Here is a 16,542-nt window from a genome sequence, read left to right on the forward strand (position 1 = left end):
TGCCGAAGGAAAACCGGCAATTTTCAGAAAGGAGTTTTGAAAAATGCTGCAAAACATCTCTCTCCAGTCTATCCTTCCCTTGAAACACGATCTGAAATGTTTCCAGCCTTTGAAAACACACTTTCCTTAAAAAAAATCTCAACTCTCCCAATAAGGCAACAGAGAGAGAGAGGGAAAAAAAACCCTTCAAAACTTTACATTTGGATTAAAATATGCAGATATAGATATATGATGTACACACAGAAAACATCTATGTGCCTGCACAGAAGGGACACCAGGGGATGGATGGAGGGATGGAGGGATGGAGGGATGGATGGATGGATGGACAGATGGATGGATGGATGGATGGATGGATGGATGGATGGATGGATGGATGGATGGATGGATGGATGGATGGAGGGATGGATGCCATGGGGGCAAGAAGAGGGAGAGCCTCCAGTGCCCAGCACCTCGTCCCTGCCCCGGCCGCTGCCAGCATGCAGCACGTAAATAACACAATGAATAAAATATCAGGATGAAATGTGAGGCATTAAATATTTAACCTCGTGCCTGCCTGCGCAGCGCCCAGGTACAGCTGGGTCCTGCAATATTTAAAGGTTGCTCCTCACTCGCTTTTACCGGCCCCGAGCGCGGTGACTTCACGGCGGCCGCGGCGGGAGGGGTCTCGGTGGTTGCCCGGGCGGAGCAGCCCCGCAGAGCCCGAGCCCGCCGGCTCCGCGCCCGCCCGGCCCGCCCGCCTCAGCCGCCCCACGTTACTTTGAGTGGCAGCTGGCGGCAGCCGCAAGGCCTCGTGGGCCGCGCAGTCTGCCTGCCCGTGCCGGCCGCGGCGGGAGCCCCGCCTGTTCCCGGTGCTGGGCCGGACCCCGCGGCAGAGCCGGGCTGGGCCGCTCCCCAGGCCCGCGGCGGCGGCAGGGACCGCACGGACCGGTCCGGGGCGCCGCCGCCGTGAGGGCGTAGCCAATGGCTGACTACAACTCCCAGCGTGCCCCGCGGCGCCTCCTTGGGTGCTCTGGCCGCTCGTTCATCTCTCATTGGTCGTCCCGCTCTCTGGCGTCACGAGCCCATGTGGGAACCGCGCGGGGCGATTGGCTGGCTCTCCCGCCGCGGCAGCCAATGGCCGGTGCGAGCGCCGCCGCTGCGGGCTGCGGGGCCGGTTAAGGTGGAGCGGGCGGAGGGGACGGGATGGGGCAGTCCCGCCGTGCCCGCCCCTCCCGGTGGGGCTGCCCCGGGCACACTGAGGGCTGGTCCCGAGGGACCCCGGCCCCACTGTGCACCGGAGCCCGCTGCCCCTAGGGTCCCCGGCCCGGCGGGCACCGTCCTGCTGCCCTCGTTTGTGATGTCCACCCCCGGGCGCTGCCCCGCCAGCGGCCGGTGCCGCGTCCGCCCGCAGCGTCAGGGGCGGTGGCAGCGCCCGGCGTCGCTCCCCGGAGACCGGGCTGCCCCGGGGACGGGGGAAGCTCCGCACCGCGCTGGGGGCCGCGCGCGTGGCGGGGCCGGGGGCGGAGGAAGCGCCCGGTGAGCCCCGGGCCGGGGCCGCCGTGCGGGCGAGCGCCTCCCGAGCGTCTCCTTTCGGGATAGCAGCGGCGGCTCCGGAGCCGGCGCCTTCCCTGGGGTCCTCTCGGTCTCCGGCATCGCCGCGCTCGCCCGAGGCCACGGCGGGCGCGGGAGCTCCGGTGTCCCGAGCCCCGCGGGAACGCGCCTCCTTAAGCGGGCGCGAGAGGCCGGGGCGCGCGGGGCCGGGTGGCCGCTCCCCCCCCCGGGGCCGCCCCAGCCCCGCCCCGGCCCCGCCGGGGCCGAGCCGAGACCCCGGGAGCGCCGCCCGCGCCCCGGCCGAGCCGCCCGGCCAGACCCCGGCTCCCCGCCCAGCCCAGGCACCCCCGGGCCCCGGCGGGGGCGGACCCCGCGGGAGGAGCGGGCAGCAGCGCCCGGGGAGCGGCGGGGCCGGGCCGGGAGCCCGGGCGCTCAGGATGTTCCCTCAGGGACGGCACCCGGTAAGTGCCGCGGGGGTGGCGGGGCCGGGCCGGGCCGCGGGGCCGAGCCGCAGCCTCCAGCCGGGCTGTCTCTCCGCTGCAGCCCGGGCAGCCCTTCAAGTTCTCGGTGCTGGAAATCTGCGACCGCATCAAGGAGGAGTTTCAGTTCCTGCAGGCGCAGTACCACAGGTGGGACCGGGGCCGTGGGACCGGGGTCGGGCTGGGCTGAGTGCGGTGCGATAACGGGGGCTGGAGGGTTCGAGCAGCGGGGAAAGTGGGGAAGGAGGAGGTGGAGAGCTCCTTCAGGAGCACAATCATAATCGTCTGGTCTTTAGGGAGGGAGTGAAGCCATCAGAGTTGGCCAGGAACAGCTTTGGGGCCAGGCACTCAGCAGAGCTGCTGCTCCGCTGGTGGGACCCAACCTTGAATCCTGGGAGGATCAGATTTGGGAGCAGACTCTGGAGGGGTGGGTGGTGATGGCAGAGCCCTCGTCCCTGCAGAAGGGGCCGGGGGAAGGAGGAATAGGAGGGGGGTTTGGGCTGGGGGACAGCTGGGGAGCCCGGTGTTGAGCAGGGGTCCCAAGGGGAGGATCAGCCGCGATTCCTCCGGCTGAGCCGGGTGTAGGGGCAGGGAGGGCACAGAGCCCTGGGTGGGTGCCACAGGTGTGTGCACAGCACAGCTGTGGGTGCAGGTGCCCCGGGGAGGGTGTGTGACACCCCTGCAGCCCCGGGAGCCCACAGGAGATGTGCTGAGGTTGCCCCAGGGATGGGGCAGAAGCTGCCGGTCCGTGAATGGAAGCCCTGGCTCCCCTTTGCAGCCTGAAGCTGGAATGTGAGAAGCTGGTGAGCGAGAAGACAGAGATGCAGAGGCATTATGTCATGGTGAGCTGTCCCCCCTGAAGGGCTGTCCCCCTGGGCTGCTGCCCTCACACCCATTTGGCTGCTGAGGCTCCTCTCAGCCACTGCCCTGCCCAGTGCTGACCTTGGGGCTGGGGAGATGTGAGGGAGGAAGGAGTTAATCACCATTTCCAGCAACGCTGGCTCTTGGTGCTCAGTGCTGCTTGAGCCCGGGAATCCTGCCATAGGTTTTGTCTTTTTTTTTTTTTTAACCTTTTTCTATCTGGCCTTGGAAGAGAGCTCCCAATTCCTCCCTCTCTCTCTCCCAAGGGGGGGATATTTAAGAACTGATGCTCCAAGGCTCGTGGTTTGGGTGGAAGGAGCAGGGCAGGAGTCCTCCACACTTGCCAGTGAAGGGTTAACAGGCCCCAGGACCTGGGCACCAGCCAGAGCCTGCTGGTGACACTGTCCAAGATGTGAATTTGGGCAAAGCCCATCCCGGGGGTGGAAACAGCCCTGCCTGTGAGGCTGGGTGTTGATATTGCAGGGCATGTTCCTCTCACCCATCAGCTGGGATCCCTCCCCACATCCTGGAGGCTCACAGGGATTTCCAGAAGTGCTTTCCTGCCTTTGGAACAGGCTTTGCTGGAGGACAGCAGATCCTCTGGTGCCCTTTTCTGCCCAGATGTGGGGGATTGGGGTGAGCACCCCTGGCAGAGTCACTGGTGGCTGCTGAAGGGTGAAACCTGGAGCGGGTTCCAAGAGCCAGGACAGGATCTGGGGGGAAGCAGGACTGATTTCCCCTGGCTTAAACAAACTGCAGGTGTAAACAGCCTGTGCCTGCTCCCTGCCTTGTCCCAGGCTCCTGGCAGTGTCCCAGGCACTCCTCGTGGGCTGGAGCCAGCCAAACCCCAGGCTGGTCCTGGGCCAGTTGCTCTGGACAGCTCCTAACCAGGCTGTGCTGTGCTTTTCCTCTCAGTACTACGAGATGTCCTACGGCCTGAACATTGAAATGCACAAGCAGGTAAGTGCAGGGGGGGCTGGGACAGCAGCAGGGGAGGGTGGGGAAGAGGAAGAGGTTGGAGGCTTGGTTGGAAAATGATCTCCCTTGAGCCCTGTAGCTCTAATGGCTCTAAGTGACACAGCTCTGTGCAGGGACTGGCTTGCAAAGGGATGCAGCAGTTGTCAGGATGTGTTATTGAGTTCCCCATCCCAAAGAGAAGCACTCAGAGCCCTGCTGTGAGCCCTGGTGCCTCCCTGCAGTGCTTCCCTGGGGCCCCACTTGAAGGAGGGACGTGGAGGAAACAGCAGGAGCTAGAGCCCAGAGGCAAATGGATTGTCTTTCTTTTCTTTTTTGCTTAATCCCCTTTTCCTTTCCCAAAGCCAGAGGAGTGTTTTCACCCTTCCCTGGTTCCCCTTTTGTTCCAGCCTTAATTTGCTTTCCCTCTTCAGATTTATCAATCTAGTCATCATGGGCTCTCTGCCAGGGAAATTAGTTTGGACCAATGCCTGACAAAGTGGCAAGTCAACTGCCATATCCCTCCAGCTGGCTCAGCCCCTCCGAGTTTGCTCCTTTTGTTAGCAGGGAGCGTGGTGGGGACCACGAGCACATTCCTGCCGCCCTTACACTCCCCAAAATCCGGTGGGAATTGGGAGCCAGGGGTGGCCCAAGCCAGGTGGGGCTGGGGACTCTGCCCATGGGGTGGTGGCCAAGTGATTTAGGAGTGGGAGCCTGGGCAGGAGGGGGTCTCTGGCTCTGTGGGCACGGTGGCAGTGGCTGGGAGAGCAGCTGGGAGCTGCAGGTGAGCACAGGGTGCTGCTGGCTGTGGGGCAGGGCAGGTAAATGTTCCCTTTGTTCTCCCTTGGCTCCCAGCCTGCTTTGACCTCTGCAACACCCGGCGGGGATCGTCAGAAACCTGAGCTGATAAAACCCTTCAGAGCAGCCAGCCCCGGGCTGGATTTACAGCAGGGGGATGTGCAGTTTTCCCCAGGAGATGGTGCTGGGTTTTCTCTTGGAGAGGCTGGGCTGGAAGTCGAAGCCCCTTTCCTCAGAAGTGCTGCTTGCCCTGCTGGGAACGCTGTGGGTTTGTCTGCAACCACAGAGCCTCTCCTCAGAGGATGCACCGGGTTTTCTGCATTCCCCCGTGGGCAGAGGCAGCTCTGGGGGTGCCTTGTGCCTCTGAAGGAGCAGGGGGAGCTGTCCCAGGGCTTGATGGGGCTGGGAGTGGAGTTCTGCTCTGGGTCAGGGCAGAACACAACCAGAGAGCCTTGAGGGATTTACTGGTGCCTTGTCCAGAGGACTGAATCTGTGCAGTTCTGCATCCTGCCTGCTCTGCCTGGCTTTGAATTGGATGTTTGGGAAGGGAAGGCACAGGGAGGGCCCTCTGCCAGTGCCTGTGGCTCGGCTCCCCTCCGTCCCTGCCCGCAAAGCCGGGATGGGTTTGGGCTGAGCTAAGCCAGCTGGGCTGGAAGGACTGACAGCTTGGAGCTTGCCTTGGGCTGGGGCCAGGCAGGGATTTAGGCGTGGGGTCCCTCCCATGTGCCTGCCAGCCCTGGGCAGAGCCCTCCCTTGGCAGCAGCTCGGGAAATCCCAGCAGGGATGCAGAGGCAGCAGGAGAATTTCCGTGGGTGGGGAGAGTTTCACTCCTCCACCGAGGCTGAGGGTTTGCAGCAGGGGGACAGGATGGGGCTCAGAGCCCTCCACCCACGGTGACACCTGCTGATTCCTGCTTTCTCCTTCAGGCAGAGATTGTCAAGAGGCTGAGTGCCATTTGTGCCCAGATTATTCCCTTCCTGACACAGGAGGTAAGGAGGAGGCAGGGGGTGTGCAGCACATCGCTCTGGCTTCTTGGGAAGGCACAAATCAAAGTCCAGTCTGAACCACGGGAGGTTTTGGGGAAGAAAACCTCCATGCCTGGGGGGGGTGGGAGAAGGGGCTGTGCAGGGAAGGGTGGGGCAATGTGGAGCCAAGCGCTCCCTCGGGGCAGGAGCAGGGTGTGACCACCGCCGTGCTCTTCCTCCCCAGCACCAGCAGCAGGTCCTGCAGGCGGTGGAACGGGCCAAGCAGGTGACCATGGGCGAGCTCAACAGCATCGTCGGGGTGAGTTGCACTGCCTGGCTGTGGGCAAAGACTCTTCCCTGCCTGGGGGTTTGGGACCCAGAGGGATGGGGGAAATTTTTACTCTTTTAATACACCCATTTTTTTACTATTTTGACACACCCATTATTTTACTATATAAGGGTTTTTACCAGTTTGACACACCCATTTTTTACTATTTAAGGATTTTTACTATTTTAATACACCCGATGTGGTGTCCTGAAGGTGTTGGGTGCCCTGTGGGACACCCCCTGAGCACAGCAGGGCACAGCCGTGCCTTGGGGTCGTGTCTGCAGCAGGGAGGGACTCGTGTGGAAGGGGCATAGGAGGAAAAACATAGTCCAGAGAGAGAATAAAGGAGGCTGTGCTGAGCCTGCTGAGCCCAGACAGCCCCGGGGGAAGGGGCAGGGCTGTGACCCAGCCTGTGCAGCCCCCAGAGCTCCGCTGCCCCCTCCCCATCCCCATCCCTGCCTCATCCCATGAGCTTCGCATCGCAGCCCGCGGGGAGGGGAGGGGAAGGGAGGGGAGGGCCATGGCTGTGGCTGCCCCCTCCACATCCAGGACCATTTGCTCTTTCTCTTTCAGCAGCAGCAGCTTCAGCAGCTCTCCCAGCACGCATCCCCCCTCCCGCTGGCACCCCACCCCTCCAGCATGCAGCCCCCCAGCCTGAGCGGGGCCAGCTCGGGGCTCCTGGCCCTCTCGGGGGCACTGCTGGCTCAGGCTCAGCTGGCCACCAAGGAGCACAGAGTGGCCCAGGATGGGGAGAACAGAGGTAAGGGGGAGAAGCACAGCTGGGTTAACCCTTTAAAGGCTGGGCAGCGTGTGCAGGGATGCTGCTCTGCCTCTTTGCTGAGGCTCCTGGGATGCTGCGTCCTCAGGATGGCAAATCCAGCTCATGGGATGGAATGCCTGCAGCCCCAGGAGGCTGGCTGTGTTTGTGACTGCTCTGCAGGGATGCTGTGTGTGCAGCCTTGGCCCTGGGCAAGTGTTTGTGCACACACACAGCTCTGCCTGCTCCCCTGGGTGTTTCCAGTGCATGAGGCAGCCGGGAGATCCCCACCACAAAGAAATCCTCTCTTTTTACACCAAGATCTGATACTTAAAGATGAGACTTTTAAGGAAAATACTGTTGCAAGCCCCTGGTAGAAACTGTGACAGCCACAAGCCTGGGGCAAGGAATTCAGAAAGCAGAGCCTCATTGCGTGTGCTGTGCCCTGTAAATTACACTAATTCCTAGTCCAGATGGGTGCCTCCTCCTGTCAGGATCAGTGAGTGCCTTCCAAACATCATCAATATTTAATCATCATTAAATCAGTGCTCTGAATGTTACTGGCAGGCCTGGGCCAAATGAGTAACTGCCCAGCTCTGCTCGTGGCCTGTTGCACAAAGGAGGAGCTGCTCTGAGCTCAAGTCACCTTTTCAGAGCACAGGCATGGAGTGGTTGTGCTGAGAGGAAGCTGGGACGAGGAGAGAGGCTCTGGGCAGCTCTGTGGGCTACAAACAGGCAGCCAGATTTAGCAGGAGTGATGTTTCCCTGCAGACTCCCCTGGGGAAGGTGCTGACTGAAATGCACTTGGGTCAGGACCCAAGAGCAGCAGCAAAGCCAGGCACTGGGTGGGGTTTGCTGCAGGTTCTCAGGGTCTGGCTTGGCCTGTAGGATTTCAGGGTGGTGAAAAGAGCAGCAGGAAGCTGTCGGTGGCAGCTCTGCCCCCCTGCACACAGCTGTCTGCAGCTCAAATCCTGCCTGTGTTTCTTTAACTTCCACAAAGGAGGAAAACAAAGTCCAGAGAGAGAGAGAGAATAAAAGCAGGCTGTGCTGTGCTGAGCCTGCTTAACCCTCAGAGCCCAGGCAGCCAGAACTTCTCTCAGCCTGGGTGTCTGGCCATGGTGAGGGCCATGCCTTATTTAAAAAAAAAAAAAAAAAAGGTTGAAATGCTCCATCTGTCTGGGGTTAATCCTCAGTGCTCTGCCATAGTTAGGCAGAGCTGGTGTGAGTCTAGCTGAGCCAGAGGTGCACAGGGCTGATGGCAGGCATCTGGTCCCACTCCAGACCAAGGCCTTGGAGCAGTGCCTACAAGAATCCCTCAGCTTCCCATCCCTGCCTGCCTCTTTTTGCCAGCAGGGACCTGGACTCATTCTCTGTAAATGCTGGTGGATCTTTAGGAGCAAAACTCAGCCAGGGAAGGTTGCTGAAGCCCAGCCCACAGCCCTGTGCTTGGATTTGCAGTAAATGTGTTCCCTGTGCTTGGATTTGCAGTAAATGCCTGGCACTCTTTCCCTGGGCTCAGGGCAGTGGATCTGCTTTGCTGTGCGTGTCCAAAAGCCTCAGAGAGTTTCCAAGCAGAGCTTTTAGGCATGGCTTCCAAAGGAAATGGGGTGGGTGTGATTCAGGGGATCTCAGCTGGCCAGCTCTCCCCTCCTGGGGCCTTTGGACCTGTTTTAATGTCTAGGGAAGGGATTCCAGAGATGGGATAAGCTCTTGAAGGAGGTGGGTGGAGGTTTCCCTGCTTCCCTGAGGAGCACCAAAGTGCTGACCTCCCTTTAGACAGCACAGAATGCACACTTCAGGTGGGCAAAGTGGGAAATCAGCTGTGACTTTTTGTTTGTTTTCTAAACCTGTGTCCTGCTGTTTCCTGGTTTGCCCTGCTGTGCCCCTCTCTCCTTCCTGCCTGGGTGTGAGGGGCACAGGCTTGGCATTAACAACCTCTCCCTGTCCTCCCCTCTGCTCTGACATGGACCTGGGATGTTGTCCCTGCTGCTGCCTGCATCCAGAGCACACCCCAAGCCGGGTAAGTTGTGACAGGCCCGTGGCCTCAGCTGGCCCTGATGGCATCTCCAGTGTGCTCCAAGCTGGCCACTGGCTCCTGGGAAGGGATGGGGCTGCTGGGTGAGCCTTGCTGGCCTGGGTGGGCTGTGTTTGCATCAGGGTTTTGTAACTGAAGGTTCTGGGCCACCTCAATTCAGTCTTTGCTGATGCAAGGAGCTAAAGATCAAGGGCTGCTCCCAAAATAACCAGCTCTGTCCTTTTCAAGGAGTTTCCAGTTTAGGAATCATTCTGAACAGGTCTCAGAGCTCTCAGCCCCTCTGCAGTCCTTGGCTGCCCCCTCCCTTTTAGGATCCCCCCCAGTGCCAGGGCAGTGACTCCTTTCCCAGGCTCCACAGTAGCTCTGCAGAATCCAGGCTGCAGACAGGGGAAGGAAGGGTTAATGATGTCTGTTTGGGAATTGCAGGCATTGATCTGTAGGAGAGGAGGAAGGAGAGGAGGTGTCTGTGATGCCATGACTGCCCAGGCACCCTGGAGCAATCAGCTGCAGGGAGCCCTGGCGTGGGGCATCTCTGTCACCTTCTGGCTGCATTGTCCCCAGTGTGGGGATGCCAGGGCATGTGTGACACCAGCAGCACCTGGGGCAGGACTGTTCTTCCTGCTCAGCCCCATTCTGCTTCCAAAATCTCGTGGCAGGGTTGAGGTGAAGTAAACACTGCTCCAGTGGGGATTTTCTGCTCCACCCTGGCTCGTTGTCTCTGCAGGGCTGGATCTCCCTCACTTGGGTTTTGGGGTTCTGGGGTCCTTCCCAGCAGCCAGGGAGATGCTTTGGCAGGATGGAAGTGGTCATGGAGAAGGGCCTGGCCCCACTGAGAGCTGAGGGGTGGCTGCCTGCCCTCACAGTGGCTCTCACACCTTCTTCTCCCTCTGCCTCAGAGCGTTTCTTCTTCCCCCGCCGAGAGCCTGCCGGACGAGGAGCGCACGGGGCTGAAGAGGAAGCGGGAGGAGAAGGAGCTGCCTGGGCATTCTGTGAGTGCCCCAAGGGCTGGGGCTGGCAGGGCTGGGCTGGGCTGGGGAGGTGGCTGGGCAGCCCTGTGCCCACCCTGCTGCCCAGGGTTGCTGTCCTGGGAGCAAGAACAAAGCAAATGAGGAGCCCCAGGGAGGGCCCTCAGCCTGAGGCTGGGTCACTGCCAGCAGGACGTGGCTGGTGTTGCTCCAGGGAGGGATGTACAGGAGAAAATGGGCCCAGAACTGATGTACAGGAGAAAATGGCTCACTCTGGGGTCCTGGGGCAGAACACAGAGCCTGGTCCAGCATCTTCCTGTCCTGACTGAGCCCTTCTGGATTTTTCCCCCCTTGCAGGACAGCGATGGGGACAAGAGTGACTACAACCTGGTGGTGGATGAGGTAAGCCCCTGGAGCTTGGCAAGGCATCCTCCTCAAGCTGTGGTTGGGTTTAGGACTCTGGTTCCTCAGCTTTGGGGTTCTTTAGGCTGCAGCTCGTTGCTGCTGGGCAGCAGTGGCCAGCCAGGACACGTGCCAGCCCTGCTCCAGTGCGTTGTGCCAGCCAAGACTGATTCCACTCCCACTGCTCTGGGAAGGCTGTGCCAGCCAGGGCTCAGCTTTGCCAGCCACAGGCTTGGCTCTGCTTCACAATCCCCTTTCAGCCCCTCTGCTGCAGCATCCCATATGGGGAGGCTGATAAGCTGGGATGAGAGCTCCATGGAGCTGGGCTTGCTGCTGGCAGCTCCTGTGGGTGGAGGTGGCAGGAACCTCATGGCACACCCTGGCCCTGCCAGCCCCAGGCCTTGAGCCCTTCCTGCCCTGCCTGGCCCTTGAGCAGCCTCAGCTTTAACTCACCTCACTGAATTCTTCTGCAATGGAACTGCCACATGCCTCTGGTACAGCCTTTCCTGACTGAGGCACACCTGACAGAACTTGATCCCAGCCATCGCTGTTCTTGGTAGAGAAAATGTTTTTGGGGATGTGATTATTCCCTTCTTAGAAGACAGAGGGGAGAGAAAGATATGAAGTCTTTTTGTGCCACTTCCTAAGAAAATACAAGCCCTGAAAGGAAGATCAGGAGGAATTTCTGCAGCAAATGAGGCTTATGGAAGCTGCTCATTGTGCTGATAAAATGTCACAGACCTGGTTGAATAGGAGTGCAAGAGCTGAGGGGTGGCCTTGCTTCTGAAATGGCAGCCCTGTCTCAGCTCCTCATGTGTGCTGATCCCCGTCCCTCCTTGTGAAAGCATCGCTGGCCACCAGTGTGCTCTGAACCTGCTGTCACCTCTCATTTGGTCCAAAGAGAAAAACCGAGGCCGTTTCTCATTCAGGGGAGCAGAACGCAGCGCGGATGCTCCTTATCCAGGCCGAGGGCGCTGGCGGCTCCCCAGGGAGCCTGCCCTCCTACACAGGGGGATTCCTGCTTCCCACAGCGCTGTTCTCTCCCCAGGACCCACCCTCGGAGCCCGGCAGCCCCGGCCGCCCATCCCGCCGGGAGCTGCCCGGGAGCCCCGCGTCCGTCGGCTCCAGCGGGAGCACCGCGCCCGGCCAGCACCAGGAGCAGAGCCCGGTGAGGAGCCCCGGGGCTGGGGGTGGGTTGTGGGGCCAGCAGCATGGCCGGGAATTTCTCTGCATGGCCGGTCTGAAATGGCCATATACAGCCGGATAGCAATGCCGGGGTTTGTGCCCACTGGCAGCCCCACCCCGGGGACAGATCCGTGCCCTCGGGGCAGGGTGAGTGCTGCTGGGCAGAGCACAGCTCTGCGGCGTTCTCCACCCGCCTGCCTGCAGGATTCCCCAGAGCTGCTCAGAGCAATTGATTTTTCCTCCTTCTTTTTTTTTCCCCCCGCTTCTGTGTGGTTTTTTTTTCTTCTTCTTCCTTGCCAAGCACCAGTCCAGCGTTCAGATTGAAACATCAGCATGTGGGAAGGGGGAGGGATGTTTCTGCCACTCTTTGGCCTCCCAGCCACCGCAGGGACCAAGTGATATGTCCCCCCATCTGGGGTCAGGAGCCAGCTGGGGGCTGTGGGCAGCATCGAGCAGCAGCTCCCCAGCACAATCGGATTAGAGCAGACAAAGCGCCCTGAGCAATCTGCCAGCACAGCACGTAGCTTTTCTCTGTTATTAATTTTTTTTTTTTTCCTCCTTTGCTGGTGTCGACAAAATCCCCAGACAGAAAAAAAAAAAGCAGAAGAAATAGGAGAGGCAGGGGAAAAAAAAGGAAGGAATGAAATAGCTGTGGGGATTGGAGAGGCCAGTTCATGCCAGGCATCCTCTTGGTCCCAGGCTGGGGATGGGGGTGCCCTCCCATGCAGGAGGAATTTTGCTTGAAAGAGCAGCAGATGTGTCTTGTGCTGGTGGGCACTGCAGGGTTGGGGCATTTTGGGGTGACCCAAAGCTTGCATGGGGCATTTGCAGCTGTGGGGAGAGTGGGGACATGTGAGGGGCAAAGGAGAGAGGAGCTGGATGGCCAGTCCTTGTCCAGCTCTGTCCAGGAGCTCCTTCCACCCTGCAAGGTGGAGGCTGCTGCCCAGGCTCTGCTCCCACAGCTGAAGCTCCTCTTCTTTCCTTTGCTGCACAGACCCACTCAGTGACCAGCGCTCCCACCTCCAAGCCCTCCTCTTCCTCACCACCCCGGGACTCCCTCACGCCTGGCCCCGGGCCCAGCTCGGCCATCGCTCTCCGGCCACCCCCGGCCAAGGTCCCCAGCACCGACAGCGTCAGTGAGTGACAGGGACACCATGGAGGGGGGTCACTGGGTGTCCAGGGGTGTCAGTGAGTGTCCAGGACAGCACAGGGGCTGCTCTGCTCTGCTCTGATGGGGAGGGATGGAGGCATTCAGGATCCTGGCAGGGCCGTTGTGCTCCACAAGATCAGAGCTATGAACCATGGCCAAGAGGAGCCCCTCTGCCATCGCCACACACCTGGTGGACTCAGACCTGCCGAGGGTGGTGGTTGGGGTAGAGCAGGAGTTTTATCTCTTTTTCTCTGATGAATTGTCATTTTGGTGGGGCTGCACGAAGCTGGGTGCTTCAGGGCCTGGCTGTGGGGGCCGGAGGGGGTGGCTGTGCAGTCACCAGGTGTCCCCCCTCTCCCCCGGGTGACGCCAGGGCCAAGACGCGGCTCTCTCCTCGTGCAGCTCTCCGCAGCCCCCTGAGCTCCTCCAGCCCCTTCACGTCCTCCCTGGCCATGGTGCCCCACGCCACCCCCAGCCTCTACATGGGCATCCACCTGTCAGTGCCCCAGGCCAGCAGCACGCTGCTCCACGGCCGCTCCCCCGTGGTGAGTCACCGAGGAGGGGGAGGCCGGGTGTGCTGGCTCTGCTGCCTGTCCCCTGGGCAGCATCTGGGCCTTCAGCCACAGGAAGGGCTCTCTTGTGCAGGTGGTGGGATGTGGGGCTGGTGGAATCTTCAGAGAAGCCTCTACTCCCACTGGTGTCTGTGGGAACCCATATTGGCCCTTGTCACTGCATGTGAGGACAGAGCAAGCAGGGAGATTGCACAGAGCTGGGCTGGGCTGGTACTGGGGTGTACAGGAAAAAACCAGAGCCCAGCTTTGGTCCTCTGCTCTGCTCTTCATGTGCCCTTTGCTTTGTGCAGGTGGCATTTGAGTCTCATCCTCACCTGAGGGCTTCCACCCTCTCCTCTTCACTCCCCACCGTTCCCGGAGGGAAACCGTAAGTGGCTGCAGGGAGGGTGGGGGCAAGGGGCTCAGTGGGTGCTGAGAGCATCTCCCTCCCCAGGGCTCACCCAGGGCAGGGCTGGGCTGAGGGGGAGCTGCTCTCCAATCCCAAGTCCAGTGCTGCCGTTTCATTCCTGGCAGCTGGAGCTTGGTATTAAACCCTCATTAACCAGGGCAAAATGAGCACCTTCCACCTTTGGCTTGGGCACCTTCCACCTTGGCTTGAGCCTGGTTAACAGAGACATCACCTCGTGCCCTTGGCCATCACACAGGGCTTGTTCAGGCCTCTCTTCTGCTCCCTTCTAGTGCCTTCTCCTTCCATGGCTCTGACTCCTAAGTGGGGCTGGATGGGGGCTGTGCTGGGAGAGGAGGGGGTGTGGTGGCTTCTGGGGGTGAATTTGGGCTCTGTGCACAAGCTGGGGGCAGCAGGGAGCACAGCCTGGGGGAAAGCTGGGCTGAGGTTGTTGTGTGCCCAGCTGGCATCGCCGGCTGTGTTCTGCTCGTGGCTCTGACTCCAGATGTGCTGCCTGTGTTGGACCCGCGTGGCACCTGCCCCTGTGCAGGCAGGATTCTGCTCTGCTTCTCACTGCTCTGCTCCCTTGCAGCGCCTACTCCTTCCACGTCAGTGCTGACGGGCAGATGCAGCCGGTGCCTTTCCCCCCCGACGCCCTGCTGGGCTCCGGCATCCCCCGGCACGCGCGGCAGCTGCACACCCTGAGCCACGGCGAGGTGGTCTGTGCTGTCACCATCAGCAACTCCACGCGACACGTCTACACCGGGGGCAAGGGCTGCGTCAAGGTCTGGGACGTGGGGCAGCCGGGCACCAAGACGGCCGTGGCTCAGCTGGACTGCCTGGTGAGGATGAGGAGGATGAGGAGGAGCAGAAATGGCTTTGGGCTGGGGCTGGGAAGGGGAATGTGCTCCTGCTGCAGTGGAGGGGACTGAGGGGCCTTTCACAGCTGCTACAGTGAGAGGAGGAGAGGAGTCTCCTGCAAGGCCCTGCGTGCTCATCATGTCCTCCTTGCCTTGCCCTGTTGCCTGTCACCCCCGTGCAGAACCGTGACAACTACATCCGCTCCTGCAAGCTGCTCCCCGACGGCCGCAGCCTGATCGTGGGGGGGGAGGCCAGCACCCTGTCCATCTGGGACCTGGCAGCCCCCACGCCCCGCATCAAGGCTGAGCTCACCTCCTCTGCCCCCGCCTGCTACGCCCTGGCCATCAGCCCTGACGCCAAAGTCTGCTTCTCCTGCTGCAGCGATGGCAACATCGTGGTGTGGGACCTGCAGAACCAGACGATGGTGAGGTGAGTTTGGGGCAGGGGCTGCAGGGCAGGACTGTTGGGGACTCGTTGGGCCAGGGGCCCCTCAGTCCCTGCAGCCTGTCCCTGCCCGTCCCTGTGTCTAACCCTGGCCATGGGACAGTGCCTGTCCTTGCAGCTCCTCACTGCTGGCTGCTGCAGGTGCCGGCTGCCCTGCCAGCTGTGCCCTCTCCCTCTCCATCCTCCTCTTTCCCAGGCAGTTTCAAGGTCACACTGATGGTGCCAGCTGCATTGACATCTCTAACTATGGCACCAAGCTGTGGACAGGGGGGCTGGACAACACCGTGCGCTGCTGGGACCTGCGGGAGGGCCGGCAGCTGCAGCAGCACGACTTCAGCTCCCAGGTAGGGCTGGAGCCCTCTGGCAGCAGCCTGGGGCCAGCTGGCACCTGCTGCTGGGCCACCCTGTGAGCCTGTGTGTCCCCTCAGATCTTCTCCCTGGGCTACTGCCCCATGGGAGAGTGGCTGGCCGTGGGCATGGAGAGCAGCAACGTGGAGATCCTACACGTCACCAAACCTGACAAGTACCAGCTGCACCTCCACGAGAGCTGTGTCCTCTCTCTCAAATTCGCCTCCTGTGGTAGGCAAGGGCCTTTTTTTCTGCCTGGGCTGTGGATAGCCTCAGATTTATCCCTGTGGTTTGCTCCACTGAATGGTGTCCCAGCTGTTGACACCCACTTTGTCTCCTGTCCCAGGGAAGTGGTTTGTGAGCACGGGGAAGGACAATCTGCTCAACGCCTGGCGGGCACCCTACGGAGCCAGCATCTTCCAGGTGGGCTGAGGCAGCTGTCAGGGGCATGATGGTGGCTCCAGGTACCAGCCCTGCTCTCACCTCCTGCCCTCTCACTCACAGTCTAAGGAGTCCTCATCAGTCCTGAGCTGTGACATCTCTGTCAACGACAAATTCATCGTGACGGGCTCTGGTGACAAGAAGGCCACAGTGTATGAGGTGGTTTACTGACTCCTGTCACCATCAGGGATGGGGACACACCTTGCCCAAAGCCACCACGGCTCACAGAGGCCTCCAGTGCTGGACCTGCCCTTCTGCAGCTCTACTTTCGCTCCTCCTGCGCTGCTTTCAGACACCAAACCAAGGCTCCAGCCCCCTCCTCCTGCCCTGGTTCCTGCAGGAGGCTGGAGGTGAGGGCTGGGTGTAGCCTGGCATCCCCTGAGGCTGGGCAAGGGCTGGGCTGGACATCCTGGGATCTGTCTGTCCTTCAGGCCAGCTGCACAGGGAGCTGGACAAAGCCTGAGAGCGTGTGTCTCCTGAATTACTGCTACTGACTTAACAGCACCCATTTTCTGCTGCAGAAACAGCTGTAAATTATCAGTAAAGAAATGTATTTAACTATGTTTTCAATCCCTTACTAATAAAAAGGAACAAAAGAAGGGCTGGGCCGATTCTGAGCAGGGACCTTTGCCAGCCAGTGCTGCCAGCTGTGCCAAGGGCTGGGCTCTGAAGGGTGTCCTGGGGGGCTGCTTTTGGCCAGCAGCACAGGGGAGGACGCTGGCAGAGGTGTGGCTGCTGGCCTGCCACGGCACCCCCAGCTCCAGCAGTGCTCTGTGGTGCCTGTGGTGAGCTGTGGCTGGGGGCAGCAGCCCAGAGCAGCTGCCACACCGCAGCCCTTGCCAGCCCCGGGCTCTTGGGAGCAGCCCTGCTTGCCCACGGCAGTGTTGGCAGGCAGCCAGACCGATAAGGCAGGCGCTGAGTGCTCACATCTCATTTCCTTCACAAACCACTTCCTCCAGGGCTGGCCTCTCCTCTCCCCCACAGCCACGGAGGCTGCTCCACTGGGGCACGGCAGAGCCAGTACCACGCTGTGCCCACACTGCTGCTCCCCACCAGGGCCAGGGATGGGCTCTGCCCACTGA

The 16,542-nt window shown here is 60.8% G+C and overlaps 1 protein-coding gene across 3 annotated transcripts; it reads left to right on the top strand.

The window, feature by feature from the left end:
- The first annotated feature begins 1,776 nt into the window (after positions 1-1,776).
- Positions 1,777-16,028, top strand: TLE2 (TLE family member 2, transcriptional corepressor). Of its 3 annotated transcripts, none has more exons than XR_014616723.1 (20): positions 1,777-1,991; positions 2,074-2,159; positions 2,788-2,851; positions 3,786-3,830; positions 5,549-5,611; positions 5,832-5,906; positions 6,489-6,675; positions 8,676-8,692; positions 9,604-9,696; positions 10,030-10,074; positions 11,123-11,242; positions 12,254-12,395; positions 12,812-12,954; positions 13,272-13,348; positions 13,959-14,208; positions 14,409-14,656; positions 14,872-15,015; positions 15,100-15,250; positions 15,366-15,442; positions 15,524-16,028. XR_014616723.1 is itself a non-coding variant. In XM_084220922.1 (20 exons), exons 1-20 carry the CDS (start codon positions 1,968-1,970, stop codon positions 15,629-15,631), a joined length of 2,163 nt encoding a protein of 720 aa, XP_084077048.1. In that variant the 5' UTR covers positions 1,777-1,967; the 3' UTR covers positions 15,632-16,028. The 3 variants fall into 3 exon arrangements, 2 of the variants coding, with proteins under 2 accessions (XP_084077048.1, XP_084077049.1); XM_084220922.1 differs by having other exon boundaries at positions 14,868-15,015; XM_084220923.1 differs by having other exon boundaries at positions 6,492-6,675; positions 14,868-15,015.
- The last annotated feature ends 514 nt before the right edge of the window (positions 16,029-16,542 follow it).

Source organism: Fringilla coelebs (assembly GCF_963513975.1).
Source record: "Fringilla coelebs genome assembly, chromosome: 24".
Lineage (NCBI taxonomy): Eukaryota > Metazoa > Chordata > Aves > Passeriformes > Fringillidae > Fringilla > Fringilla coelebs.